Source organism: Peromyscus eremicus, chromosome 1, assembly GCF_949786415.1.
Source record: "Peromyscus eremicus chromosome 1, PerEre_H2_v1, whole genome shotgun sequence".
NCBI classification, from domain to species: Eukaryota; Metazoa; Chordata; class Mammalia; order Rodentia; family Cricetidae; genus Peromyscus; species Peromyscus eremicus.
Window position 1 is genome coordinate 174,268,309 of NC_081416.1, and position 28,000 is coordinate 174,296,308.

General features: G+C 53.1%; 1 protein-coding gene across 1 annotated transcript; it reads left to right on the plus strand.

Moving 5' to 3' along the window:
* Bicra (BRD4 interacting chromatin remodeling complex associated protein) lies at positions 1-27,858 on the plus strand. Its single transcript, XM_059281306.1, is given in 18 exon segments — positions 1-102; positions 2,465-2,510; positions 2,618-2,660; positions 5,647-5,712; positions 8,769-10,079; positions 10,081-10,719; positions 11,093-11,275; positions 19,158-19,439; positions 19,441-19,500; positions 19,502-19,571; positions 19,574-19,797; positions 19,951-20,131; positions 20,367-20,476; positions 21,649-21,710; positions 22,954-23,102; positions 23,289-23,383; positions 23,549-23,651; positions 25,636-27,858. Coding segments are annotated over 17 exon segments (4,737 nt in total). The 5' UTR covers positions 1-102; positions 2,465-2,469; the 3' UTR covers positions 26,754-27,858.
* Positions 27,859-28,000: the final 142 nt, after the last annotated feature.

The window sequence follows — 28,000 nt, forward strand, 5'->3', positions numbered from 1 at the left end:
GCTGGCTCCACGAAGGACACTGTCAAAGTCCCCAGCCCGGGGCCCTGCGTAGACCTGGAGTGGCCACCCCATCCTTCCCTTCATGATTCGTGCATAGCACAGGTAACCAGAGAAGACCCCCCCAGTTCACTCTTGGACGAGCAGTTGTTCTTCTGGGGCCCAGTGGCATCTGACTTGCAGAGCCTGGTTTGGTAACTTCCTTCAGTCCCTCCTCTCCAACCTGTATCCCCATGTACAGCTGTAGGAAAGATGTTCCTCAAGCTTCACTTTCTCCTCTATATTCTGCACTGAGACAAATGTGAATGTAACTTAGTGGTAGAGCCCATGCCTAGAGTCCCCCAGTAAGGGGCTGGGGTGTGGCTCAGTGGTAGAGCCCCTGCCTAGAATCCCCCAGTGAGAGGCTGGGGGTGTGGCTCAGTGGTAGAGTTCCTGCCTAGAATCCCTCAGTGAGGGGCTGGGGGTGTGGCTCAGTGGTAGAGCCCCTGCCTAGAATCCCCCAGGGAGGGGCTGGGACTTAGTGGTGGAGCCCCTGCAGAGCACCCATGAGGCCCTGCAACAACCACAATAATGACAAAAAAGGAAAGGCCGGGGTGATAGTTTAGTTAGTAAAGTGGTTCCCTTTGTTCTGAGCTGTAAGTTCCCACCACTTGAGGACTATGGTCCTCTCGTTGTGCCCAGTACATGTTATTGGAGGGGAGGACTGACATGAGGCCAGTGGAAAAATGCGCTGCAAGGAGGGAAAGATGTATGGGTGTGTTTGCCCGGATGTGTCTAAGGGTGAGTGCATGGGAGTGTAAGAAGACAGTGGAGACGGATGATGCTTAGGTGATCGGTGGATGGCTGTGCAGCAGGAGACTAGGATGGCAGGATGGCCGGGTGTTTGGAAGGAGTGAGAGGGGAGGGGACAGAAGCTTGGAAAGTCAGGTGCAGAGATAGCTCAGCTGGTAAAGTGCTTGCGAGGACCCGAGTTTGATTCCTAGAACCCATATGAAGAGCAAGGCGTGGCATCCCAGCACTGGGGAGGTGGACACCATGGGATACCTGGGGTTCGCTAGCTGGCCAGCCTAGCCTAATTGGTGAGTTCCAGGTGAATGAGAGACCCTGTCTCAAAAAGGTGGAGAGTGTGGAATGACAGCTGGGAGGGGGTCCCTTTGGAGGAGTGTCGGATGCTCTGAAGAAATGGGTGGCCAATTGGAAGGAGGAATGCCATGTGGTGGGAGGCAGGTGGGAAAATGCAGACAGCGTCCATTCTTTTTGGGGTGCAGTGGGCCACGCAGCCTCTTCCTCCTCCCCGCTGGGGGCTGACCATGCTAAACTTTGTCATGGGCTCTGACTGTGCTAGCCAGCGGTGAGCACCGGACAGCTCAAGACAAACATTAGCCGTCCGCATCCTCATCATTCAGCTATGGGGCTAGCCCTGCACTGCTACCTCTCTGGCCCAGCCTCATGACCCACCCACCCCCACTCCCTTTCTGCTCCTCAGTCTCCACTTCCATATTTCACCCACCTTTTGCTTAAGACCCACACTGCATAGGTCTTTAGGGTTCACCCAGGACACAGAGCGTGACGGCCTTCCTGTCACCTCCACCCCGCCTTCCCTCCCTTGGACTATCACCTTGATGCTCAGGACAGGGCCCTGGCACACCTTCTGGGCCACAAACTGTATTCAGAAAACAGGACAAGTGGGGTGTGACGTGCATAGGCCCAGGGGCGTACAGAGGCCAGGCAGGTGACCTCAAACTGAAGCCGGTCTGGTGTGAGCCACAGTCATCCTCAGATGGGGGGATCTGAGAGGATCCTGAGAGAGCAGTTGAAGTTATATTGTTTTTGAGACAGGGTCTCAGCCATGCAGGCGTGGCTGGTCTCGGACTCACAGACATCCTCCCGAGTGCTGGGATCAAAGGCGTGTGCCATCTTTACACCCACTGGCGGGGCTGGGGCTTTGACTCTGAACTAGACGTGACTCTGCAACTCTTGAAGGTTATAAATTAGAGTGGGCATATTTGATTTGTGCCCTGGAGGTTGGAACAGGCGTGTTCCCTGGGGTTCACACATGTGTAACCCACTCATTGAAAAGATTGAGAGTCGCTGTGTAGGGACCTCCAACTTTTCACCTCTGCAGTGGGGGTGCCATGGTTCGTTCAGTTAAACCTATCTGCAGTGCTTAGTATAAGGCCTGTGCACCATCAGAGACCTCTTGGTCTCGACAGATACCCTGTCAGATATGGGGGTTGTTGGGCGTGAGGACCACAGAACCCTGCCCCATCCCTGGTCAGGATTTCTGCGTGGGAGGCTTCCTGGGAGGTGATTCTTGTAGCCCTCCATCCAGCTCTGTGCGCTCCAGGAACAGTTGCTCTGGCCCTCCTCTCCAGGCGCTCCCCCACCCCCATGAAGGGGCAGCTGGGCAGACTGCCTCAATCTAATTATGTCTCCCTCACCCTCTTCCCACACCTGCCCCATCTAGTGGAAATGGATGATGAGGATGGGAGATGCTTACTAGACGTGATTTGGTGAGTAACGGGCTCCCCCCCTCCACCCACGCCCGTCTCCCACACCCCTCCCCTCCCTCCACTCCTCAGCCTAGCTCCTTAATGTCTCTTCTCCCTCTCTCTTGCAGTGACCCTCAGGCCCTCAATGACTTCTTGCATGGATCCGAAAAGGTGAGTGCCAGAGGCAGGGAGGGGGCATTCCCTAGCATGGCGGCCAGAGGGTCGGAAAGGAGAGCCAGGTTCTTTGAGACAGTAGGCATTCTGTAAGGGGTTACGTATCATCTTCCCAGTTAACCGAATAAGTCAGTCACCAAAAAGAAAAAATGCAAACTCTCTCAACACGTTTTTAACGCAGAAACGATGCTGTATTGGATACACTTGTTTAATTAAAATATCATGCTATATTAAAAAAATAAATGTCCAGCTACACGCCTTTAATCCCAGCACAGAGGCAGGCAGATCTCTGTGAGTTAGAGGCCAGCCTGGGCTATATAGTGAGCTCCAGGAGAGCCAGGGATACACAGAGAAACCCTGTCTCTAAATAATAAATAAATAGATAAGTAAATAAATAAACGTAAATAGAAGTTACTCACTATTCACTAGTAAAAGTTTTCTTTAAAAATATACAGAAAATGACTAGAAAGAAATAGGAAGAGGAGCTGGAGAGATGGCTGTATGGATGAGATAGCATACGTAAGCGTGAGGACCTGAGTTCGAATACCTGGTACCCATGTTAGAAGCCAGGCATGGTCATGTGCACCTGTAACTCTCTGGGGAGAGGGGAGAGACAAGAGGATCGCTGGGGCTTGCTGATTGCTAGTTTAGTGCCAAATTCAGTGAGAGGCCCTGTCTGAGGGAAATAGGGCCGAGTGGTGAAGAGCAAGACATCCAGCCGTGTGTGTACAACACACACATGCACACGCACGCACGCACGCACACGCACCAATATTAAAGACATTAAAGAAAAACAAAGCTTGGGATTGGAGGGGTGACTCAGCAGTGAAGAACACTGGCTGTTAGTCAGGCGGAGGTGGTGCACGCCTTTAATCCCAGCCAGCACTCAGGAGGCAGAGGCAGGTGGATCTCTGAGTTCAAGGCTAGCCTGGTCTACAGAGCTAGTTCCAGGACAGTCAGGAAAACACAGAGAATCCCTGTCTCGGCAAAACAAAAAACAAAGGAAGAAGGCTAGCTGCTCTTCCAGAGGACCCAGGTTCAATTCCAAGCACCCGTATGGCAGCTCACAACAATCTACAACTCTGGTTCCAGGAGTTCCAACACACTCCTTTGGCCTCTGAAGGCACCAGGCATGCGTGTGGTACACAGACATACATGAAGGCAAAACACCCATATGCATAAAATGATTTTTTTTTTTTTTTTAAGGAAAGAAAGCAAAGGCCTCCTTAAGCTGGTGTAGTCAGAGAGGGTCACTCTAAGGAGTTGACGTTAAAGGTGACCACAGTGCTCTAGCAGGAAAAAAATCAAGAGAGGTGGCAAATTTGAGGAATGGGAACAGACTGAGGCAGAACCACTATGGGATGGCGCTGAATGGATTGGACTTGGTTAAGTGGTTTTTAATTTTATTTATTTTGAGGCAGGGTCTCTCTATGTAGTCCTGGCTGCCTAGACTTTAATATGTAGATCAGGCTGGCCTTGATCTCACAGAGATCCCACTTGCCTCTGCCTCCCCAGTGTTGGGATTAAAGTCATGCACCACCACACATTTATTTATTCTGAACCTGAAAGCAGTTCTTGGGGAGTCAGATTTGATTTGTGTCCCAGAGACAGGCACTATCTGGGAAAATGTGGCAGTCTGGGGACCTGTGTGGAACTGTATTTGTTTTCTACAGTGGTATGAGAGATTACCCCCGCACAGAGACTTAGTACATATTTGTTAAGCTTTTGCAATTTGCCATGTTGGAAATCTGGGTCAGGAATCAGCTGGGTGGTCCTGGCTCAGCCCACCCCCCCCACCCCCCGCCCCCACACACACTGAGGTCATAGCAGTCTGTATGAAACAGGAGCTACAAGTATGTAAGGGTTTGTTTTGGGGTCAACAGATATACCTACCTGACTCTCCTGTGGCCAGTGCCACAGGGGCCCTAGGTTCCTTTCCCATGGGCGTCTCTCACACACTATTCAGGTGTCCTCGGGATATGGCAGCTGGCTTCCCTTGTCACAAGCAACCCATGATAGAGAGCCAGAAGGAAGCCACAATACCTTTTATGACCTAGTCTCCTGAGTCACACAGGCCGGAGCTGCTAAGAGCTGTGTAGCTGAGGGTGTGACTCGGTTGGTAGGATACTTGCCTAGCTTGTAGGAAGCTCCGAGTTCAGTCCCCAGCACCACATAAAATGAGGCATGGTGGGGTACACCTGTAATCCCAGCGCTGGGGAGCTGACAGGAGATCAGAAGCTCGAGGCCAGTTTTAGCTGCCGGCAAGCTTGAGATCAGCTTGGACTGTATGAGAGTCTGCCTTGAGGAGGGGAGGAGAATGGAGCCGCTAACTCCAGTGTACACTCTGATGGGAGAAGTAAGTGCTGCCTCTTAAAGGAGAGGCAGCAGAGTGCTGAGCCCTCACAAGTACAATGGGATAGGTAGCTTGGACTGCAGTATATTCAGTAGAGGGGGCGGGCAGGCGTGGTGGTGCATGCCTTAAATCCCAGCACTCACGAGGAGGGCAGAGGGATCTCTGTTACCTGTGTTAGGCTCAGTTCAGCTGCCAAGATGCCCCAGGACTCAGCAGGTCCTGTCCCCCCAAAAGGCGGGTACACAACTATATTAGATACAATGTCAGGGGGACGGGAGGGGTTTGGAGGAAAAGGTGCCATGAGCAGGTGGTACTGCCACAGCTCCCCAAAGGATGTGCGACCAGGAGGACTGTGAGGTCCACGCAGGGCACAGCTTGGGTGCAAACCAAGAGGCCAAAGTCCCAAGATCAAGGCTGGCGCGTCATGGGGGACAGGGGTGGAGTCTTAGAGGCCGGGCTGGGGGAGTGCCTTGGGTGGTGAGTATGTGTCTACCCCCCCCCACGCCCACCCCACCCCTGACACACACCCCTCTCCTTCTTTTGTCTCAAACCCAAATTGATTTCTGCCCTGGAGTCTGGGCCTGCCCTGTTCGCGTTTGACCTTGGGTTGGGGGGGGGGTCTCATTGCAGCTGGACAGCGATGACCTCCTGGATGCCCCTGTGGAGGCCCAAAGTGCCTTCTATGAAGGTTCTGGGGTAAGTGGCTGGCCAGTGGTCTTCTCCTACGCTGCTGGAGTAGGAGGGAGTTGCAGAGGCTGGGCATGCCCTGCATGCGGAGTTCACAGGTTATACATGTGGAGGCCAGAGGCCAGCCTTGGGTACTGTCACTTGTTAGGAGCTATCAAGCTTGTTTTATAAGGGTCTCCTACGGCCCTGGAACTTGCCGAGGCTGGGTGGCCAGCCAGTTCTGAAGTCTCTCTGTCTCTGCCTCCCCCCACCCCGGGGATTACTGGTGCCTCTAATATCTTTTTAAATTGTTTTATGATTTTTATGTATGTGAATGTTTTGCCTGCATGATTGTCTGTACATCATATATGCGCAGTGCCTGTGGAGTCCAGGAGAGAGTGTCGGATCTCCTGGGGCTGGAGTTACAGATGACCATAAGCCACCATGTGGGTGGTGGGGATCGAACCCTGGTCCTCTCCAAAAGCAGCCAGTGCTCTTAACTGCTCAGCCATCCCTCCATCCTCACTGACGCGTGTGTGTGTGTATTCTGGGGATTGAACTCAGATGTCAGGCTTACGAGGCAAGCCCTTTCCGGACTGAGCCACCTCCCTGGCTGCCTCTCCCTTTTCTCCTGTATCACACTGTTGCTCCCGCCCTCCTCATTTCCTTCCCTGGTCCCTGTCCCTGTCCCTGTCATCCTTTGAACTTGTTACTTTATGAAGAATTTTCATTTCGTTTTACATCAACCATACCATCATTTTCTAAATAGCCTTTTATAATAATCATCAAGTTTAGAAAAACACCTTAGATTCATAGATCCAGTTACAATGGTGACCACTCTGTCTTTATTAAGACCTTTATTGAAATTTAGGTATTTTGGTTTTCTGAGACAAGGTCTCATGTGGTCCCGAACAGCCAGGAACTCACTGGGTAGCTGAGGATGGCCTTCAATTTCTAATCCTCCTGCCTCTGCCCTCAGGGGTTGGAATTATGGTTGTGCACCACCACACCGAGTCTGTGCTGGGAACCAAACCCAGGTTCATGTTCTCTAGGCAGGCACTCTACCAACTGAGTCGCGTGCCCAGCCCTAACCCCGAATCTTTCATCTAGTCAAAATCTGAGGAGTTGACAGGCCTCATGCCTGTGTATTTCCTGTGGTACTCGGGACCATAGGCCCATTGAGCTGTGTTTGCCACTGGTCACAGTCACAGTGAGGATGGCACCGGGCTACCCCCCTCCACCCCCCCCACCCCCCCGTGTTGTGGGCTGTCTTTCCCCCAACCCTGCTGCCTCATAATGAACTTTGGAGCCAGACAAGTTTTGATATATGACATCACATGCTTACCTTCCTGTGGCAACCCTTGGGAAGCAGCTGGGGCATTGTACAGCGTATTGCCCAGAACTCCTGGCAAAGTTTGCTCTTAAAAAAATTAAAGCTGGGTGGTGGTGGCGCACTCCTTTAATCCCAGCACTCGGGAGGCAGAGGCAGGTGGATCTCTGTGAGTTCGAGGCCAGCCTGGGCTACAGAGTGAGTTCCAGGAAAAGGCTCCAAAGCTACACAGAGAAACCCTGTCTCAAAAAACAAAAACAAACAAACAAAAAAAACAAAACAAAAAAACCCCACAGAAACCAGGCGGGCATTGTAGTGCTTGCCTACGGTCCCAGCACTTGGAAGATAGCAAGAGGATCTAGGGTTCAAAGTCATCCATGGGGTCTGGAGAGACGGCTCAGTGGTTAAGAGCACTGGCTGCTCTTGCAGAGGGGTGGGGTTTGGTTCCCACATGGTGGCTCACAACTGTCTGTAACTCCAGTGCCAAGGAGTTTGACTTTCTTCTGGCCTCTTTAGACACCAGGCACATATGTGTTGTACAGACATATGCACAGGCACACATGTACACACAAAATAAAATAATTTTAAGAAAAAGTGATCCTTAGCTATACAGCAAGTTCAAGGCCAGCCTAGACAACATAATGAGTTCTTATCTAGCCTGGACAAACAAAGGTCATCCTGGGCTATATAGCAAGTTCCAAGATAGCCAGGGCTATACAGAGAGACCCTGTCTCAACCTCCCCCTCCCCCCAAAAGAAGAAATTCATTAAATACTCTTAGTTTGTAGGGAGTACTGACCCACAAATAAATATTGTGGGTCTCTGTGACTATAATTTCATTTATTTATTTTTCTTACTTATTTTGCATGCATCTCTCTGTGTGTGTTTGTGTCTGTGTGTGCTCGTGTGTGCATGTGCATGAGTTTACCACAGCATGTGTGTGGAGGTCAGAGGACAACTCTCGGGAGTCAGTTCTCTCCTGCCCGCCACCTTGTGGGATCCAGGGATTGATCTCAGGCTGTCAAGCCTGCATGCAGTCGTCTAGCTGCAGAGCCCTCTCATCTGCCCAGTTGACTATTAAAAAAAAAAAAAATGCAGGCAGCTCTCTGTGAGTTCAAGGCTACCCTGGTGGTCTATATAGTGAGTTCCAGGTCAGCCAGGGATACATAATGAGGCTCTTGTCTTGAAAGAAAGAAAGGAAGAAAGGAAGAAAGAAAGAAAGAAAGAAAGAAAGAAAGAAAGAAAGAAAGAAAGAAAGAAAGAAAGAAAGCAAAAGAAAGGAAGGAAGGAAGGAAGAAAGAAAGCATTTATGTATATATGTTTATATATATGCTTTATATACATATATGTATAAAAAGCATTAATGTATATATGTGTGACACATGTGTGGGTGGGGATATATGGCATGCACATAGAGGTATAGGACAGTTTTAAGGAGTCACTTGCCTCTTTCTACATTGGGAACTGGAGCTGGAACTCAGGTTGTCAGAATTGTTGAGTGCTTTTACCCACTGAGTAATCTTGCTCACGTCCGTCCCCAATATTCTTATTACCTTTTGCTGATAGGTGCAGATGGAGAAACTGGGGTCAGATTAGGCAAGCTACAGGTTGCACAGTCAAGCCCACAACCAAGCTAGGGTTTGAGCTACATCCAGCCACTTTCAGACAGAAAATTACTGGATTGTAGTGGCCTTTGACACCAAGTTTGACCCTTTGCTGACCTCAGCTCTTGTCTTCTCCTCTTGACTGCCCTCCAGCTCCATGTGCAGGAAACTCCCGGCAACCACCTAAACCCGGAGCCCAGCCAGCCTGCCCCTAGCGTGGACCTGGACTTCCTGGAAGATGATATCTTGGGCTCCCCTGCAGCAGGAGGAGGTGGCGGGGGCGGTGGGGGCCCTGAACAGCCCTGTGACATTCTCCAGCAGAGTCTTCAGGAGGCCAACATCACAGAACAGACCTTGGAGGCTGAGGCTGAGCTGGACCTGGGCCCCTTCCAGCTGCCCACCCTACAGCCCGCCGACAATGGGGCTGGTGCTACTGGGGCTACGGGAGCCACTACGGTGACCGCGGGACCCCAGGCTCTCTTCCCCGGCAGCGCAGATCTGCTGGGGCTGCAAGCTCCGCCCACTGTACTGACCCACCAGGCCTTGGTGCCACCTCAGGATGTAGTCAACAAGGCCCTGAGCGTTCAGCCCTTCCTGCAGCCCGTGGGTCTGGGCAACGTGACCCTTCAGCCCATTCCGGGCCTCCAGGGCCTCCCCAATGGCAGCCCTGGGGGTGCCACAGCAGCCACCTTGGGTCTGGCACCTATTCAGGTGGTGGGCCAGCCCGTCATGGCCCTTAACCCACCCACCTCCCAGCTCTTGGCAAAACAGGTGCCTGTCAGTGGCTACTTGGCCTCCGCAGCCGGGCCCTCAGAGCCAGTGACACTGGCCTCTGCCGGAGTGTCCCCCCAGGGGGCCGGCCTGGTCATCCAGAAAAATCTCCCAGCCGCTGTGACCACCACTCTCAATGGGAACTCAGTGTTTGCCGGGACAGGGGCCGCCACGGCAGCAGCCAGTGGAGCACCCTCGGGACAGCCGCTGGCGGTGGCCTCGGGCCTTGGCACGTCACCACTGGTACAAGCACCCAATGTGATTTTACACAGAACCCCCACGCCCATCCAACCCAAGCCTGCGGGGTACTGCCCCCCAAACCTCTACCAGCTGACACCCAAGCCCTTCACCCCCACGGGGGCAACCCTTACCATCCAGGGTGAACCAGGTACCCTGCCCCAGCAGCCTAAGGCCCCCCAGAACCTGACTTTCATGGCCGCAGGCAAAGCTGGACAGAATGTGGTGCTGTCCGGCTTCCCCGCACCGGCCTTGCAGGCGAATGTATTCAAGCAGCCACCAGTCACCACCACGGGGACAGCTCCGCCGCAGCCCCCCGCGGCCCTCAGCAAGCCCATGAGCGTGCACCTCCTCAATCAAGGCAGCAGTATCGTGATCCCAGCCCAGCACATGCTGCCTGGCCAGAACCAGTTCCTGCTGCCAGGCACCCCAGCCGTTCAGCTCCCCCAGTCACTCTTCTGCCCTGCCTGCCAACGTGGGTGGCCAGATCCTCACGGCCGCAGCACCCCATGCAGGTGGACAACTCATTGCCAACCCGATCCTCACCAACCAGAACCAGAACCTGGCAGGCCCACTGAGTCTAGGCCCAGTGCTGGCACCCCACTCGGGAGCACACAGCGCCGCGCACATCCTTTCTGCAGCCCCCATCCAAGTGGGCCAGCCTGCTCTCTTCCAGATGCCTGTGTCGCTGGCCACTGGCAGCCTGCCCACCCAGAGCCAGCCGGCCCCCACTGGCTCCACCGCCACCACCGTCCTCCAGGGCGTCACCCTGCCCCCCAGTGCTGTGGCCATGCTCAACACCCCCGAGGGACTGGTGCAGTCCACCACCCCAGCTGCTACCACTGGGGAGGCCACGCCTGTTCTGGCAGTTCAGCCTGTCACCCAGGTGCCCTCCGCTGTCACCACGTCACTGCCTGTGGGTCTCCAGCAGCCACAGGCGCAGCCGCCTCCACAGGCCCCTACTCCACAGGCGGCCACCCAGCCTCAGGCCACCCCTCCTCAGGCCAGCCCAGAGAAGATAGTCCTGGGGCAGCCGCCCCCTGCGGCCACAACGGCCATCCTCACTCAGGATTCCCTCCAGATGTTCCTGCCCCAGGTATGGGGGAGCATTGAGACGAGGGAAAGGGTCGAGTGGCAAATAGCTGAGCTGAGGCAGCTAGTGGGGGCCCTGGGGATGCCCACAAGGTTCGTAGGTTGTCTGACTGACAGACAAGTGGTGGGGTTGACAGACAGGGGGCATATTTGGTGAACTGACAGACAAGGGGGAGTAGTATGTAAGACATGGGTGGATGGAATGATGGACAGGCAGGCGGACCGGAAAACACAGGACGGTGGGCGGAGGTTCTGGGGTCTGCCTGCCTGCGCCTCTTGTCTACAGTCCCCCGTGGGATCGAGTGGGGGTGGCAGGCTCAGATGGGAGCCCACGGCCTCTGGGGGCCTTCTGACCCTGTGTGGGTGGCCCCTTGCAGGAGAGGAGCCAGCAGCCCCTCTCTACAGAGGGTCCCCACCTCTCGGTGCCTGCCTCGGTCATAGTCAGCGCCCCGCCTCCTGCCCAAGACCCAGCCCTGGCCACGCCCGTGACCAAAGGAGCTGGCCCCGGCGGCGGCGCTCAGACCCCCGACAGCCAGGCTTCCCCAGCTCCGGCTCCCCAGGTAGATGCACCTTGGCAGCCTGGCCTCTCCTCGCGCAGCTCCCGCTCTGCCCTGCCTGCCTCTGTCCCGCTGTCTTGGAAAACGTGCTCTTTGTTCTTCACTCTCGTGTTCCCTGAATGTCTCCTGGCCACAGTGCACATTTGAGACCAGGGCCAGCCCAGGGAGAGTCCAGCTTTAGATGGGGACACAAGTCACAGAGGGTTGGGGAATGGCTTCTTCCTGTATTGGGCAACACAACTCCTTTACATTTTAAAACATAACTAAAGTCAGACATGATGGCGCCTTCTTGTAACCAGTACTCAGGAGGGTCAGATGTTCAGGGTCGTTCTTGGCTACATAGGGAATTTGAGGCCAGCCTGTGCTACATGAGACCCTGTCTCAACAACAACCAGAACCATGCTGAGATCTTCAGCCCCTCCTGAACAGGGTTCTTGAATTTCCTTTCAGTGTGGACATGAGCGTGACCACACATGAACACTCTGTCTTCCAGCTTTATAAAATGTGATAGCGTGCTATGCCTAGGTTCACACTTGTATCTGTTGTTTAAACTTGACCTTGGCAGCTGCGTAGGAGACCATTGTGTGGGTGCGTTATTCCTTTAGCCAGTCCTTGGTGGCCTTCTAAAGTCACTCCTGGTTTTTACTTGTTATGAACAAGGCCACAGATAATGGCTTTGGTGGGTAGCATTTTGCAGGATAATTGTATTTATGATCTGGGTTTGAACTGAGAGCTTTGTGTCGTGCCTGGGCAGGCATTCTCCCACTGAGCCACACCCCCAGCCCCTCACTGGGGGATTCTAGGCAGGGGCTCTCCCCACTGAGCCAGTGCTCCCAGCCCCTCACTGGGGGATTCTAGGCAGGGGCTCTACCACTGAGCCATACCCCCAGCCCCTCACTGGGGGGGTTCTAGGCAAGCACCTACTACTGAGGTACATCACAAGCCCTTTGAACATTTTATTTTGGGACAGAGTCTTGCTAAGTTGTCCAGTTTAAGCCTTCATGTATTGTCCTTCTTCCTCAGAATCTGAAGTCGCTGGGCATACAAGTCTTTCACCACATATAACTTAGAATAAGTTCTTTAAACTGAGTTTTCTGGGTCTAAAAGATGTATGGCTTTATATTGTTTTTTGGTTTTTTTGTTTGTTTGTTTGTTTTGTTTTGTTTGATTTTTTTTTTTTTTTGAGACAGGGTTTCTCTGTGTAGCTTTGTGCCTTTCCTGGATCTCGCTCTGTAGACCAGGCTGGCCTTGAACTCACAGAGATCCGCCTGCCTCTGCCTCTCAAGTGCTGGGATTAAAGGTGCGCACCACCACCACCCGGCTTTTTTTTTTTTTTTTTTTTTAAGATTTATTTATTATATGTATACAGTATTCTGCCTGCGTCCCTACAGGCCAGAAGAGGGCACCAGATCTCATTACAAGTGGTTTTAGCCACCATGTGGTTGCTGGGAATTGAACTCAGGACCTCTGGAAGAACAGTCGGTGCTCTTAACCACTGAGCCATCTCTCCTGGCTTTATAGTGTAATAATGTCTCCAAGCTGCCTTCTATGAACTGTCAGTTGGTAGAGCTTTGTCAGCAGTATACAGAGGTAGCCAGTGTGACAGGTAAAATATAGTGCTGTGTACTGATTTTAAAGTTGTGTTTTATATTCATTGTCAATGAAATCAGGCAAGTTTTTATACACTTAAGAGCTATTTATTCTATGAGATTGTTTATATTCTTTGCTGTTTTCAACTGTTGGTTCCTAGTTAGTGTCTTGTTGATTTGTGGATACTCTTTACATATGAGGAAAGTGAGCCTTTGGTCTCATGTGAATTGTAAGCATATGAGAAGTTAAGGCAGGCTGCTCTTGTACTCTAGAAAAGCAGATCTTGAACTTGTTTTAAAAAAAGAAAAAGAAGGGCCAGAGGAGAGTTGGAAATTGGAAAAGATCATATATTGGCAAGGGGCTGGATGGCAAAGTCAGTGTGGACTTGGTCTTGAACAGCCATGATTTTACATGCAGACTGCCTGCCGTATAACTTGGACGTGTTTCTTCTGTCTAGATTGAAGGTGGGGAAGAGGGCTTAGGTTAAATCAGTGAGCCAGTGTGTCCTCCACACACAGTAGGAGCTTGCTTGCGTCTGCTGTAGTCAGCACCTTCAGCTGCTGCCGGTGAGTGTATCTGCATGTGGCAATGTGTACTCAGAGGTCCGAGGCATTGGATTCCCTGGTGCTGGAGTTACAAACTGTTGTGACCCACCTGATATGGATGCTGGGAACGGAACCTGGATCCTGGTGGAAGAGCAACAGGTGCTCTTAACCACTGAGCCAGCTCTCCAGCTCCGTCCTTTTATACTTTTTAAATGCTGGCAGTGAATGTCTCTAGCAGGCGGTGCATGTAGTTGACAAGCCGTGGTCTGAGGGAACTGTGGAGGGTTGGGGAGGAGAGAGCCCCGGCATTTTCCACCACCTCTTCCGGGTCCTGCAGTCTCAGGCAAGATGCTTATTTCTTTGTACTTTAGTTCCTTTACCTCTCGAGTAAGTATAATGATAGCAGCTACTTTACAGAGTTAGGACACATATGTAAACTCATGTATGCTGTGTTCTTACACCAGGCCTAACCAACACTGAGACAGCTCTTAACCAGGGAGCCAGGCAGCTGAGTGTGGTGGCTGCTACTTGCAAGCCTGCCTGCCTATCTACCCCTTGGGAATCAGAGGCAGGGAGACCCAGAGGTTCAAGGTTATCCTGGGCTTCGGAGTAAGTTCCAGGCTAGCCTCTAGGACACAAGACTCATCAGACATGGCTCAAGCCTTGAATCCCAGGACCTAGAAGGCCGAGGCAGGCAGGGTTCTGAGTTCAAGCCATTCTGATCTACATAGTGAGTTCCAGGCTAGCCTGGGCTACATGAGAGTCTTGTCTTAAATCAAGAAACAAGAAAGATGTCAGGTTGGGCTGCAGTCATGTAAAGGCTTGCTGAGGCTGATGAACCTGCCTCCCAGCTCAGCCTGTGTGGGCGTCCGAAGGGACAGGTCGCAGCAAGTCATGGTTGGCTTCCCCACAGCAGATGAGTAGTGAGTACCAGCTGCGGGTGGGAGTTGAAGCCTGCTTCTTGGTCTAGTCTCCGAAGTGACAAGATCACTTCTGGGGAATTCCTGGTCACAGACACTAATCCTGGGGTGGTGGGGGTGGGGGTTAAATATCGGGATGTCTTAGAGACTGGTAGCAATTTTTTTTTTAAGATTTTATTTATTATGTAAACAGTGTTCTTTCTGCAAGTTTGCTATATGCCAGAAGAGGGCGCCAGTTCTCATTACAGATGGTTGTGAGCCACCATGTGGTTGCTGGGAATTGAACTCAGGACCTCTGGGAGAGCAGACAGTGCTCTTAACCTCTGAGCCGTCCCTCCAGACCCTGCAAAATTTGTTTATAATTATATTATTATTTATTTATTTATTTTTATAATTATTTTTTTAAATGTGTACGGATATTTTGCCTGCATCTGTGTATGTCCACCACTTGTATGCCCCGGTGCCCACGGAGGCCAGAAGAGGGTGTCAGATCCCCTGGAAATAGAGACGGTTGTGAACTGTCGTTTGGCTGCTGGGAACCAAACCCTAGTCCCCTGAAGAGCAGCCAGCGTTCTTAGCCAGTGAACTACCTCACCAGCCACCGTCAATCTGTCTTCCTTTGTGTTTGCTTTCTCTTAGTACAAACTCTGTTTTCTTACTTGGATCCTTTGAGGCTAGGCTGTACATGCCACCCCTGCTCTGTACTCCTGAGATTTTAGTGCAGTATTACAGCTCTGGGGAAGGACTTTCTCTTTAACCATCGTATCAGTCAGATGTCATGTACATCTATAACCGAAGCATCCTGGAGGCTGAGGCAGGAAGATTACTGGAAACTTGAGGCTAGTCGGGGTTATAAAAGTCATAAACAAGCAAAGCAAAGCAAACAAAAAAAACCTACTTGTTTTGTACTATTGTACAAACTATAGTCTTGTACCCCTGTTGTGCTATTGATTAGCAAAGCTAGCAATTCGGCGTGCACACGGCACAGCTGCTTGATTCAGTTTTGCACTCCAGTTTATATGTTTTAAAATTTCTTCTTACGTTTGTTTTTGCGTGTATATGATTATGTGCGAGCGCACATGTGCCAGAGAGCACCTATGGAGGTCAGAGTGCCCCTCAAAGGAGTCTGTTCCCCCTTCCCACTAGGTGGATCTGGGGTTTGATTTTGGGCCTATAGGCTTGTGGACAGGCGCGTTGTCCACTGAACCAGTTCCCCAGCACTCATAAACCGTTGCTCAGCATTACGGTTCTGTTTTCACTAGCTCTCCCGCGCCCCCGTGTGGCCATTCACTGGAAAGGCATTTAGGATAGTGGGAAGAACTGGCTTTTCATAGGCACCAGGACACTAATCTGCTCTCCTTACACTGGGCTGTATTATGGTTTGCCCACGTAAATAAGGCCACAGTGGATATCCCTGTGAGCAAGGAGTGGAACTGTCTTTCAAGATTTATTTATTTTTGAGCTGTGTGGTGGTGACGCACGCCTTTAATCCTAGTGCTCGGGAGCAAAGGCAGGTGGATCTCTGAGTTCAAGGTCACCCAGTCTACAAAGTGAGTTCCAGGACAGCCAGGATTGTTGCACAAAGAAACCCCTGTGCAAAAAAAAAAAAAAAATTATTTTGTATGTATGATTATTTGCCTACATGTATATACCTGGTGCCTGGTGCCCTGCCTGGGGGGTGAGGGGGCATGTCACCAAGATGCTGTTGGACCCCCTGGAACTGGAGTAAAGGATGGTTGAGCTGGGACCTGAACCTGGGTCTTCTGGAAGAGCACTCAATGTACTAACTACTAAGCATCTCTCCAGCCCTCTTTTTATTCTTTATTTTCAGATAGTGTCTCACAGTTGCTTGGGCTGACTGTAAGATCACTCCCTAGCCCAGGTTGGCCTTGCAGTTCTCCTTCATTATCTCTAACCCTCTTCTTGTCTGTATTTTCTTTTTTCACTTTTTATTTTATATTTTGATTTTTCGAGACAGGGTTTCTCTGTGTAGCTTGTGCCTTTCCTGGAACTCACTTGGTAGCCCAGGCCGGCCTCGAACTCACAGAGATCCACCTGTCTCTGCCTCCCAAGCGCTGGGATCAAAGGCGTGTGCCACCACCGCCCGGCATTGTCTGCATTTTCATCCCCAGTGCTGGGGATAGAACCCAGGGCCTTGTGCACTCTAAGCACACATCTTTCCACCAAGTTACAGTCTGAGTTCCTTGAACTCTTTTTATAAATAGTTCTGTTATTTTCAGTTATGTCTGTGTGGGATTGTGCTCTGGAGTGCACATGCCCAAGGGTATCAGAGATGTCCTGTACACTGGCGCTGGAGTTACAAGTGGTTGTGAGCTGCCCAGTTTGGGTGTTGAGCCAAACTCGGGTCCTCTAGAAGAGAAGCAAGCACCTCTTAACTGCTGAGCCATTGCTCTGCCCTCCCCCTCCCCTTTTACTCTCTGAAAAACAATTAAGTTGGTTGGTGGTGGCGCACACCTTTAATCTCAGCACTTGTGAGGCAGAGGCAGGTGGGTCTCTGAGATCGAGGCCAGCCTGGTCTACAGAGCGAGTTGTAGGACAGCCAGGGCTACACAGAGAAACCCTGTCTTGAAAAACCAAAAAAAAAAAAAAAAAAAAAAAAAAGAAAAAAGAAAGAAAGAAAGAAAGAAAAAGAAGAAAGAAAGTTAAGTGAAACATTTTATTATTTGTAGAAAGATTGTTTCAAAAATATCCCTAAAGGGAGCTTGCAGAAGTCTGTGACTCCAGTTCCAGGGGATCTAGTGCCCTCTTCTGGCCTCTGTGGGCCAGACATACATGCAGGTAAAATACCTATATATATTTAAAAAAAAAAAATCCTAAAGGACATCAACACAGCTCTGCCCTGCCGGTAGATACTTCTGCCCCACCCCCATCCCCCACGCCCCTTCAAATTTTCTGTGTTGCGTGTTCCTGGAGAAGAACAACCAAGTTAAAGGTGTATTTGTTTTGTTTAGCTGAGGATGACCTTGAACTCCTGATCCTCCTGCCCTGAGCTCCCAAGCGCTGGGATCACAGCCCTCGCGCCAACTGCGCCAGGCTGATGTAGTGCTGGGAATCGAACCCAAGTCTTCGAGCGTAGTAAGCAGACATGCTACCGACTGAGGCACATTCCTGACATAAGGAGGAAGCTTTGCAATCACCGGAGCAAGCTGCTTTCTGCAGGATTGCTGGAGGAAGGTCCCTTTCACTGTGTGGCAGGCCCAGAGCGGTTACCCTGCCCCGTGGTCGGAGCTGCCGGCGCTGGGGGGATGGTTGCTCGATCTAGTTTGTTCTAGGTGTATTTTACTTCTTAGTTGTCAGAAGTTTATCAGAGCTACTAAGCTTGGGAGAGTTGCTCAAAGTGTCCCAGACTTAGAGGCCAGATGCATAAGGGAGCGACACCATGCCGAGGTCCAAGCAGTAATGCTGAGCTGCGGATCACCTTTCAGTGTAGAGCAGTGGTTCTCAACGTGTGGGTCGCGACCCATTTGGGGGTCTGAGCTTCACTTTCGCAGGGTCGCCTGAGACCATCAGAAACACAGGTATTTACGTTACGATTCATAACAGTAGCAAAATCACAGTTATGAAAATAATTCTATGGTTGGGGGGCGTCACAACATGAAGAACTGTGTTAAAGGGTCGCAGCATTGGGAAGGTTGAGAGCCACTGGGGTAGAGTGAGGAGCCCTCAGAATCTCTGGGCTTGAGTCCTTGGGTGTGTGCCCATGTGCATGGCACAGACCAGGTGTGGAGGGTAGAGGACAACTTATGGGAGTTGGTTCTCTTCTTCCACCATGTGGGTTCTGGGGATCAAACTCAGGTCATCGGGCTTGGTAGCAAGTCTTTTACCTGCTGAGCCATCTTGCCAGTCCAGTGTCCCAGGGGGTAGAGGCTTTGAGCAGGGTAAAAGCCATGTGAGGGCCTACAGTTCTAGCCCCGCCTCTCCTGGGTGGCAGACTCCCTCTGCAGCTGAAGTGAGTGAGAGCAAACCACACTGTGAGACATCCCATTGGCCCATACTGGTGGCCAAGTCAGTGCTCCAGGGCAGTGTCAAGGTGCCGGCCACGTCTTGGGTACACAGCGGGTACTCACTGGTTGCATAGTGCCTGCTGTGGTCATGACTTAAGGATGACAGTGGCCGAGGCCTGCTTAGGTGGAAGGACAGTGCACTGGTGGGGGATGCAGGCTGGATGGTGTGGCCCGATGGCTTGGGCACTGTCTAGAACTGCCACACACATATACCAAGGTGGACACGCAGCTGGGTCACGGGCACATTGAGACAGGCAACAGAACCCAGGACCAGGCATAGTGCCCAGAGCACACCACCCCGCACACCCATTTCCCATGGTTGGCCACTTCCTATTGCCCTCTCGTGCTCCTGGGTCGTGAAGCCTCCCACCCTGGTCAGCAGCCACCTGTGCCTGCTGTGATGTCATGCAGGCACCTCCCTGTGCTGTGCTCCTGCCCCTGCCTCCTGCTCAGCAGCTTGTGGTGCTCCCTGCCAGTGTCCCCTGCCGCTGCTTCCTCTGCTGCCGCCAACCCGCACACCCTACCTGCAGAGCTTGCCTTCATCTGCCGGGTGGGGGTGCACAGGGGAAATCAGAGGGCGGGGGGGGGGGGGGGCGGGGCGACAGGGGTGTGGGTAGGAGAGGATGCAGTGGTGGCAGTGGGTCCTGCCCCCAGGCAGGACTGGGGGACTGGGGTAGGCGGGGAATGGAGCCTTTGGGTGGGATGGCTGAGGTCTGGGTGAAGGGTAGCTGGGGATACAGTGTCTTGGGAAAGTGGAAGCCAAGGCCGATCTGAGTCTTGTCTCTGTCTCCCTTTTCCTGCACAGATCCCTGCAGCTGCTCCACTGAAAGCCCCTGGCCCCGCCTCCTCCCCATCACTACCTCACCAGGCCCCCCTGGGAGACAGTCCCCACATGCCCTCCCCACACCCTGCCAGGCCCCCCTCCCGCCCACCCTCAAGACCCCACTCACGCCCTCCATCCCAGCCCCAGAGCCTGACCTGCCCACCCTTGGAGCCCACGCTGCACCCCTGCCCTCCACCCCAGGGTCCCCCAACTCTGCCTGGTATCTTCGTGATCCAGAATCAATTGGGTGCTCCACCACCAGCCCGGCACCCCAGCCCCCACGGCCCCAGGCCCACCCCAGACCCCTCTGCGACCCCCGTCCCAGCCCCCCTGAGGGCCCGCTCCCCCCAGCCCCCCACCTCCCTCCTGCCTCGACCCCCTCCTCCACTGTGGCCTCCCCTCTGAGCCTTCCACCAGGGTGCCAGTCCCCACACCCCCTGACTTCCAGCTCCAGTTCCCACCGGGCCAGGGACCCCATAAGTCCCCCACTCCGCCACCAGCCCTCCACATGGTCCCTGAGCCCACAGCGCCCCCTCCACCACCACCTCGGACCTTCCAGATGGTAACTGCCCCCTTTCCAGCGCTGCCCCAGCCAAAAGCACTTCTGGAAAGATTCCACCAGGTAACGATTAGTAGGGACACCTAACTTCCCAAACTGGCGCCCTGCCCTGCCCTGCCCTGCCCTGCCCTGCCCTGCCCACTATGTGTCCGGGTGCATCTGGCCACCCCCACTGCGATCCCATGCCCCACCCCTCAGCCACCTGTCCTTCCTCAGGTACCATCTGGGATTATCCTCCAGAATAAGGCTGGGGGCACCCCCGCCACCCCACAGACGTCTACTGCCCTGGGGCCCCTCTCCAGTCCTCCTGCCTCTGTGCTAGTCAGCGGACAGGCGCCACCTGGGACTCCTGCCGCCTCCAGCCATGCCCCAGCCTCCACGCCTATGGCCACCACAGGTAGGGAGAGGAGCCTGCCTCGGCAAAGGGGTCGTGTAGAACGGCTGCGTAACGGAGCCCAGGCTGCTGCCCCACCCTCCCGGCACCGACGGGTGGAGGAAGGAAGGCAGACGGCCCAGGTCTCAGGAACGAGGCATTGGTGGGAGGGCTGTGGGATGGGAAGGGTGCTCACAGTGGAGGAAGGGCCTTCATGCTGGTGACCCCTGGGTCCTCTCCCTTCCTTGCCCCACCCTAGGCCTCCCTCCTCTACTTCCTGCCGAAAACAAAGCTTTTGCCAGCAACCTTCCAACCCTGAGTGTGGCCAAAGCTGCTGTGTCCGCGCCTGGGAAGTCCCCAGCACTGCAGGTAAGGAACATGGGGTAACTGGGGATCAAAGAGTGAGCTGGTGAGAGAGAGATGGACATGGGACACTGTGCAGGGGCAGCTAAGGTGTGAGAAGAGCTAGCTAGGAGCAGGGGTGTGTGGACCACCAATACAGTGCTTTAGATGTGGGCTAAGGCCATGGCTCAGTGGTAGAGCCCCTGCCTAGAATCCCCCAATGAGCGGCTGGGGGTGTGGCTCAGTGGTAGAGCCCCTGCCTAGAATCCCCCAATGAGCGGCTGGGGGTGTGGCTCAGTAGTAGAGCCCCTGCCTAGAATCCCCCAGTGAGGGGCTGGGGGTGTGGCTCAGTGGTAGAGCCCCTGCCTAGAGTCTCCCAGTTGAGGACTGGGGGTGCGGCTTGAGGGGGGTGGGGAGGTGGAGGGTGTCTCTGTATCTGAGGCTGTCCTTGAACGGGATCCCACCTGTGCCTCCCAAGTGCTGGGTTTACAGGTTGTCCTGTTTGCTATCTGTTGCTATCATAATAAGACTGTAACAAGCTGGGCAGTGCTGGCGCACACCTTTAATCCCAGCACTCAGGAGGCAGAGGCAGGTGGATCTCTGTGAGTTCAAGGCCAGCCTGGTCTACAGAGTGAGCTCCAGGACAGCCGGAGCTACACAGAGAAACCCTGTCTCCCAAAACCAAAACCAAACAAAAGATTGTAATCAAAAGCAGCTTAAGGGAGGGAAGGTTTATTTGTCTTACACTTCCGGTCACTGTCCGTCATTGAGGGAAGGTCAACTGAAGGGCAGGAACTGATGGCGGAGGAATGTTCCTTACTGGCTCACTCATGGGCGCAGTCATTCACTGGCTCATGTCCTCTCTAGGCTAGCTTTCTTACAGAGCTTAGGACCACCTGCCTGGGAATGCTGCTGCCCACAAAAGGCTGGGCTCTCTTGCATCAGTTAATCAAGATAATCCCTAAAGGGCAGATGTCAGTTGAGGTTTCTTTTCTCAGGTGACTCTAGGCTGTGTCAAGCATAATGACAGCACACCTGACTTTCCTTGCCAGGTTTCTCTTGGTGGGCAGGGATGCTGTAGCTGCGGGCCAGCTCCATTTACCATCTATGTCCTTGGCTAGAGGGGGGACCGTAGTCTGAGGAGACAGAGAAGGCTCCCTCCTAGTAGCACCTGTCACTCAGCTTTCCTCCTTCCACAGTATGACAGCAAGTTGTGTAGCCTGAAGAAACAGCCCCAGCTGCAACCCAGCAAAGAAGCCTGGTGAGTGACAGCCACCTGCCCCGACCGCTCCACCAAGTCCCAGCTCCAACTCTCCCTAGTGGTGTGCGTTCCCTCTTGACCTCAGTTTCCCTTCTTCTGAGGGAACGGTGGAGGTGAGGTCAGTGGGGGACATGGGCAGGCTGTTGATGTCAGGGTTGTCGGATCTGGTGGGGAAGAGCCAGGCAGAAAGTGAATGGGTGACTAGAAGCCAGGGGCGTTCAGATGGACCAGTGGGTTAAGAGTGCGTGCGAGTTCGAGGGTCAGGGGGCTGGAGAGATGGCTCAGAGGTTAAGAGCACTGACTGCTCTTCCAGAGGTCCTGAGTTCAATTCCCAGCAACCACATGACGGCTCACAACCATCTATGATGAGATCTTGCGCCCTCTTCTGGTGTGAGGGTAGACATGCAGGCAGAACACTATACATAATAAATCTTTTTTTAAAAAAGTTTGAGGGTCAGGGAAGATGGGGAACAATATTTTGAGGGAGTCAGGTGAATAGATGGTAGATGGCTACCTGTTGGGTGAGGGCAGGCAGGCTATTTTGAGAACTCGGAGGAGTAAGTGGGTCTGCCCCATGGTGCCTGAGGGCTGGTATTCAAGGCTTGTCTGGTGGGGGACATGGTCATGTGATGGGGAAACCCAACCTACTGTAGTAGGGATTCTGTAAAAAAAACAAAAACAAAATAAGGGCTGGAGAGATGGCTCAGAGGTTAAGAGCACTGGCTGCTCTTCCAAAGGTCCTGAGTTCAATTCCCAGCAACCACATGGTGGCTCACTACCATCTGTAATGAGATCTGGTGCTCTCTTCTGGCCTGCAGGGATGTGTGCAGGCAGAACACTGTATACGTAGTAAATAAATAAATTAAAAAAAAAATAAATAAATAAAACAACAACAAACCCCACAACTTTGAAATAGAGCGTGCACTTAGACCCTCCTAGGCATCCCCGCTCCTACACGCTTTCTTAGGCCAGAGGAAGTGGAGAGGTCCTGCCCCCTGGTGGCAGGAGACAGAACAGCATGGACCTTAAAGTTCCCACCTAACTCTCAGCCCCTCCCTTTTCTCCTTTGGATGCTCTTCGGGGTCACCTGTTAACTTTGGTCCATGTCCAGGGAAGCCGTGAGACAATTGGAACGCAGGGAGCCAGGTTGGCGCCAGAGCTCTAGCTCGGGGCTGAGGTCCAGGATCAGTTTCTCTGGCCCTCACCCCCAGCTCTGTGTATGTGGTCTAACCCCTACCCCCAGCTTCCTGGAGCATCTGCACAAACATCAGGGTTCCGTCCTGCACCCCGATTACAAGACAGCCTTCCCCTCCTTCGAGGACGCCCTCCATCGCCTCCTGCCCTACCACGTCTACCAGGGTGCCCTCCCCTCCCCCAACGACTACCACAAAGGTAAGGCCTCCCCTCGGCTCTCCTCCCGTGTCCCCAAATGCCCTCAGCTCAGCCGCCAGCCCTCGGTGTTCAGACCACAGAGCACGGAGTAGGGTGAACACGTCGTCGCACTTGGCCACAGGCGCCCTGTGCCGACTGCTCATCCCCCAACCCACCTCCCGACCTGTGTGGCTTTTCTTCTTTCAGTGGATGAAGAATTTGAGACCGTCTCCACACAGCTCCTCAAACGCACCCAGGCCATGCTCAATAAATACCGGCTTTTGCTTCTGGAAGAGTCCAGGGTAGGATTCTAAGCCGCTGGGGTCCCCGCCCTGCTGTGAACAGGACAGGGTTGGGAGGGAGGATGGGAGGGAGGTAGATGGTCTGAGAGGACCAATCACATCCTGCCAGTTTCATCTCTCCCCCAGCTTGCTTTTTCATGTGTCCTTTATCTCACCCCACCACAGAGAGTCAGTCCTTCCGCGGAGATGGTTATGATCGACCGAATGTTCATTCAGGAGGAGAAGACCACCCTTGCCTTGGATAAGCAGCTCGCCAAGGAGAAGCCTGGTGAGAGGGGAGGGTGGGGCCGGCATCCCGCACCTGTCATGCACCTTGCCAATCAGCCTGACGTGGAGGTGCACAGGGGAGGCAAAGGCAGGAGGATCTCTGTGAATTGGAATATAGTCTAAAAACAAAACAAAATCAAATTCAAGGGTTGGGTTGGGCGATGTTACCCTTCTTCGCCACCAGGGGGCACCCCTCCTGCCTCCCTTGTAGTAGCTCCCTGAGAATTTCCACTCTGGAAGGGAGGGGGGGGGGGCTCTTCTTTTTATTTTCTCTCTTTCTTTTTTCCTTTTCTTTTAAACAGGAAAATATTTTCTCTGTAGAAAATAGTAAAAATGATAACATTTCCCAATAAGCCCTTTTAGGCCAAATGATAGCTGAATTATACATATAAATATTGATTAGATTCTGGGATACAGAAGAAACCTATCTTCATCTGTTCAGAGAGCTATGTTTTACTGAAGTTGTGGAAGTGAGATTCCTATTCATCTTCCCCTTCACTGTTTGATTTACAGCAGATATTTTTCTATAGGCTAATCCATAATCTAAAAAGATTTTAGCCTCCCCTCCTGAAAGTACAGCCAGCATATTCTTTCACCAGCTTGATATGGTACAAGTTCTTATCCTAACAGTGAAATGTTTCACTAAAGCTTGCCCAGTGATTGGGCAAAACCAAAGGAGGAGCTTTCCTGCCAGCCTAGCGATGCAAATGCAGGGGAGAAGCCCAGGGGCTGAGGGCGCAGGGGCTGAGGGTGCAGGGGCTGAGGCGGCGCAGGGGCTGAGGGGGCACAGGGGCTGATGGCGCAGGGGCTGAGGGGGCGCAGGGGCTGAGGCCTGCAGGCGAGGCTCCGGTCACACCCACTCTGCCTCGGTTCTGTGCTTGCGCCACCCTAAGAACGAGCTTCCCTCTTGCTTTTTGCACTTTAAGCATCTTAAAAGCCTTATCCTTTCTTCAAAAAAGCATGGCACCACACCGGGCCCCTGCTTTTCCAAAGTCCCCCCTTAAGCATTCTCCACATTCAAATACCATTATGCTCTTGAAAAAAATGCACCGTTCTGTTTCCCCTACCCCAGCCCTGGACCTTTTCGTGTCCTCACAGGAGTCACTAGTGTATAATCTTTCTGAATCCCTTTGAGGTATGTTCTGGAGCTTTCTGCCTTTAGGAAGGCGATGTGATGCCTACATGTGTCTTCTGAGTGTCCCTAGTGGCCCCGGGAAGGACCCTGTGATCACACACAAGACTTTCTGTAACAAGTTTGATGGACAACATGAGATAAACCAAAGCTTTAAGCAGCTAGCCAGGGGCTGTGGGCGTGCCTTATCCCTATAACAAAAAAAGGAAATAACTTAGAGCATTTGTTTGTTTGTTTTTGAGGTGCTAGTGTTTAAACGCAGGGCTGGGAGCATGCTAGGCTAGGACTGTACTGCTGAGCCATGCCCCCAGCCCCTCACTGGGGGATTCTAGGCAGGGGCTCTACCACTGAGCCACACCACAATCCTGTTTTGTTTTGTTGTTTTTAGCTTCACTTTTTTAGAGACAGGGTCTCACTAAGCACCCAGGCTGGCCTTTGTACTCCAGATCCTCTTGCCTTAGCCTCCCGAATAGCCAAAATGACAGATATAGGCCACTACACCGTGCCTGGGAGTTTTCGGGAGGGTTTGGGAGTCCTTGATAAAGGGAGCCTACAGAATGGGATGACCCAAGAATCTGCTCGGTCTAGACCACGACTCCTCAACCTTCCCAATGCTGTGACTCTGTCATACACTTCTTCGTGTGGGGGTGACCCCCAGCCATACAATCATTTTCATTGCTACTTCATAACGTAATTTTGCAACTGGTATGGGACTCCTAAAGGGGTCGTGACCCACACACTGAGAACCATTGGTTTAGACTCTCCCTGGACCAGGCCATAAGATATTCAATGCATAAGTACCTCTCTCAGCTTAGCTACTAACCCTGAGGTTTTCTTTGTTCCAACTCCACAGACGAGTACGTGTCTTCCTCCCGCTCGCTCGGCTTCCCTGTCCCAGTGTCTTCCGAGGGTCACCGGCTCCCCAGCCATGGCCCATCATCCTCATCTTCCACATCCGGAACCTCTGCCCAGCCCCCTCCTCACCTGCCCACCAAGCTAGTGATCCGACACGGCGGGGCTGGCGGCTCCCCTTCAGTGACCTGGGCTCGAGCATCATCCTCCTTGTCATCAACGTCCTCATCCTCATCCTCATCCTCTGCCGCCTCATCCTTGGACGCAGATGAGGATGGCCCCATGCCCTCCCGCAACCGGCCGCCCATCAAGACCTATGAGGCCCGCAGCCGCATCGGCCTCAAGCTCAAGATCAAGCAGGAGGCCGGCCTCAGCAAGGTGGTGCACAACACCGCATTGGATCCTGTGCACCAGCCCTTGCCTGCACCCGCACCTGCACCTGCAAAGGGGGCGGAGCCTCCGCCGCGCCCGGCCCCACCCCCACCTCCTCCTGCCACGCAGGCGCAGATGAATGGCACTCTGGACCATCCCCCGCCTGCAGCACGCAAATCCACAGTGCCTGCGCCCTGCCCACGCCTACCATTGCGCAAGACCTACCGTGAGAACGTGGGCGACCAAGGTGCTGCCGAGGGTGCACAGGGACGGCCGCGGGGTACGAACAGCCCGACCCCACTGCCTGCCAAGGTGGACGAGGCCACCAGCGGGCTGATCCGTGAGCTGGCTGCCGTGGAGGACGAACTGTATCAGCGTGTTCTGAAGGGCGGCCCACCCCCCCAAGAAACCCCAGCCTCTGCCACCAGCCAGGGCGCCACCGAACCCAGCTGGGAAGCACCCGCGCTGCCCCCGGCCAAACGACGCAAGTCTGAGTCCCCTGACGTGGACCAGGCCAGCTTCTCTAGTGACAGTCCGCAGGACGATACGCTCACTGAACATTTGCAGAGCGCCATCGACAGCATCCTTAACCTGCAGCAGGCCCCTGGCCGGACACACTCAGCCCCATACCCCCATACAGGGCCTGCACCCGGCACCCCCACATCCCCAGCGCCCCTGCTCAGGCCAGACGCCTTTCCGCCCTCCAGTCACAACGGTGGCCTTGGTGCCAGGACGTTGAACAGATAACACTGGGCTGCTCCTGCGGCCCCTGTTGGGTGCCCCCAACCCCACCTCCAGGGGAGCAGCCTGGCAGCCGACTTCCACCTCTAAGGGGACACTAAACCAGTTCCCCTGACAATTCTTGCCTAAGTTATTTGAGTCACAAAGGCCTCCCCACCCTTCTGCTTCCACATTGGCTAGAGAGTTGGGATGGGGCGTGGGCTTTCTAGGGGAAGGGGGGGGGGTTGTAATGTACAATGTTCCCCCCCGGCACAGGACAGGCCAGGGGATAAGAGTGAGTGTTTCCCAGGACTGGGCTACTGGGTTGGCACACTGGTAACATCTGAATACCAGGCCTTGTCTGATTGGCTTCATGGATCACTGTCCAGGGCGCTCAGAGCTGTGAGAGACCTTCAGACATGCTCGGCTCTCTTCGCGTTCCCCACAGAGCCTGGAAAATTAGGAAATAAGGACTCAAGCCAGTGTCTGAAAGTATCTGCGTCCCATCCATAACGTGCACACACCTGAGTCATTCTGTGTGTGTGTGTGCATGCACGAGAGAGTAAGAGAGATTCCCACCACCCCCACCCCTCCAGAGGAACAAGACACCGGGTCTTCCTTTCTCCTCCCAAGCGTCTTCCCTGTATTCTTGCCTCCAGCCCACCATGCCACGTTTTGAAATCTTGGAGACAAAACTAGTACTGTAAGATAAAATTTTTTTTTGTACTGTATTTATTGTGTATAACGATTTTTTTAAGGGAGAATTCTGTACATCTAGAACTCTTGTAAATTAAAAACCGATCCTTTTTTTTTTTTTTAACTGTATTCAGGCCCCCTCTGGCCCCTGTTGCTTTTGGGTGTTTTATTTGGGGAATGGTATTGGTGGGTTGGCAACCAAGCCAACAGAGAGGAATTTAATATGTTGGGTGAGTGTCCACCGGGTCCTAGGCCATGTTCTAAGCCCTGTGGAGTCATGAGATAGTTCAGTAGGTGCAGGACTTTCCAGGACTCAAATTTTATCGCTGGGACTTAACATGAGAAGGAAAGAACTGATTCCCACACGTTCTCCGACCACCACGTACGTGCAGTGGCATACATGACCACACACAAATAAATGTAAGGGGCTTTGTTTTGTTTTGTTTCTTGCTAATTAGAAGGTAGTTTGGAAGTCCCTGCTTCTGAAACCAATACTGTCTGTTCTTACTCTACCCATGTATGTACTGTGGGCTTTACTTGAAAATGCTCTGAACCATTGCTCTGGGGAACATGTAGGA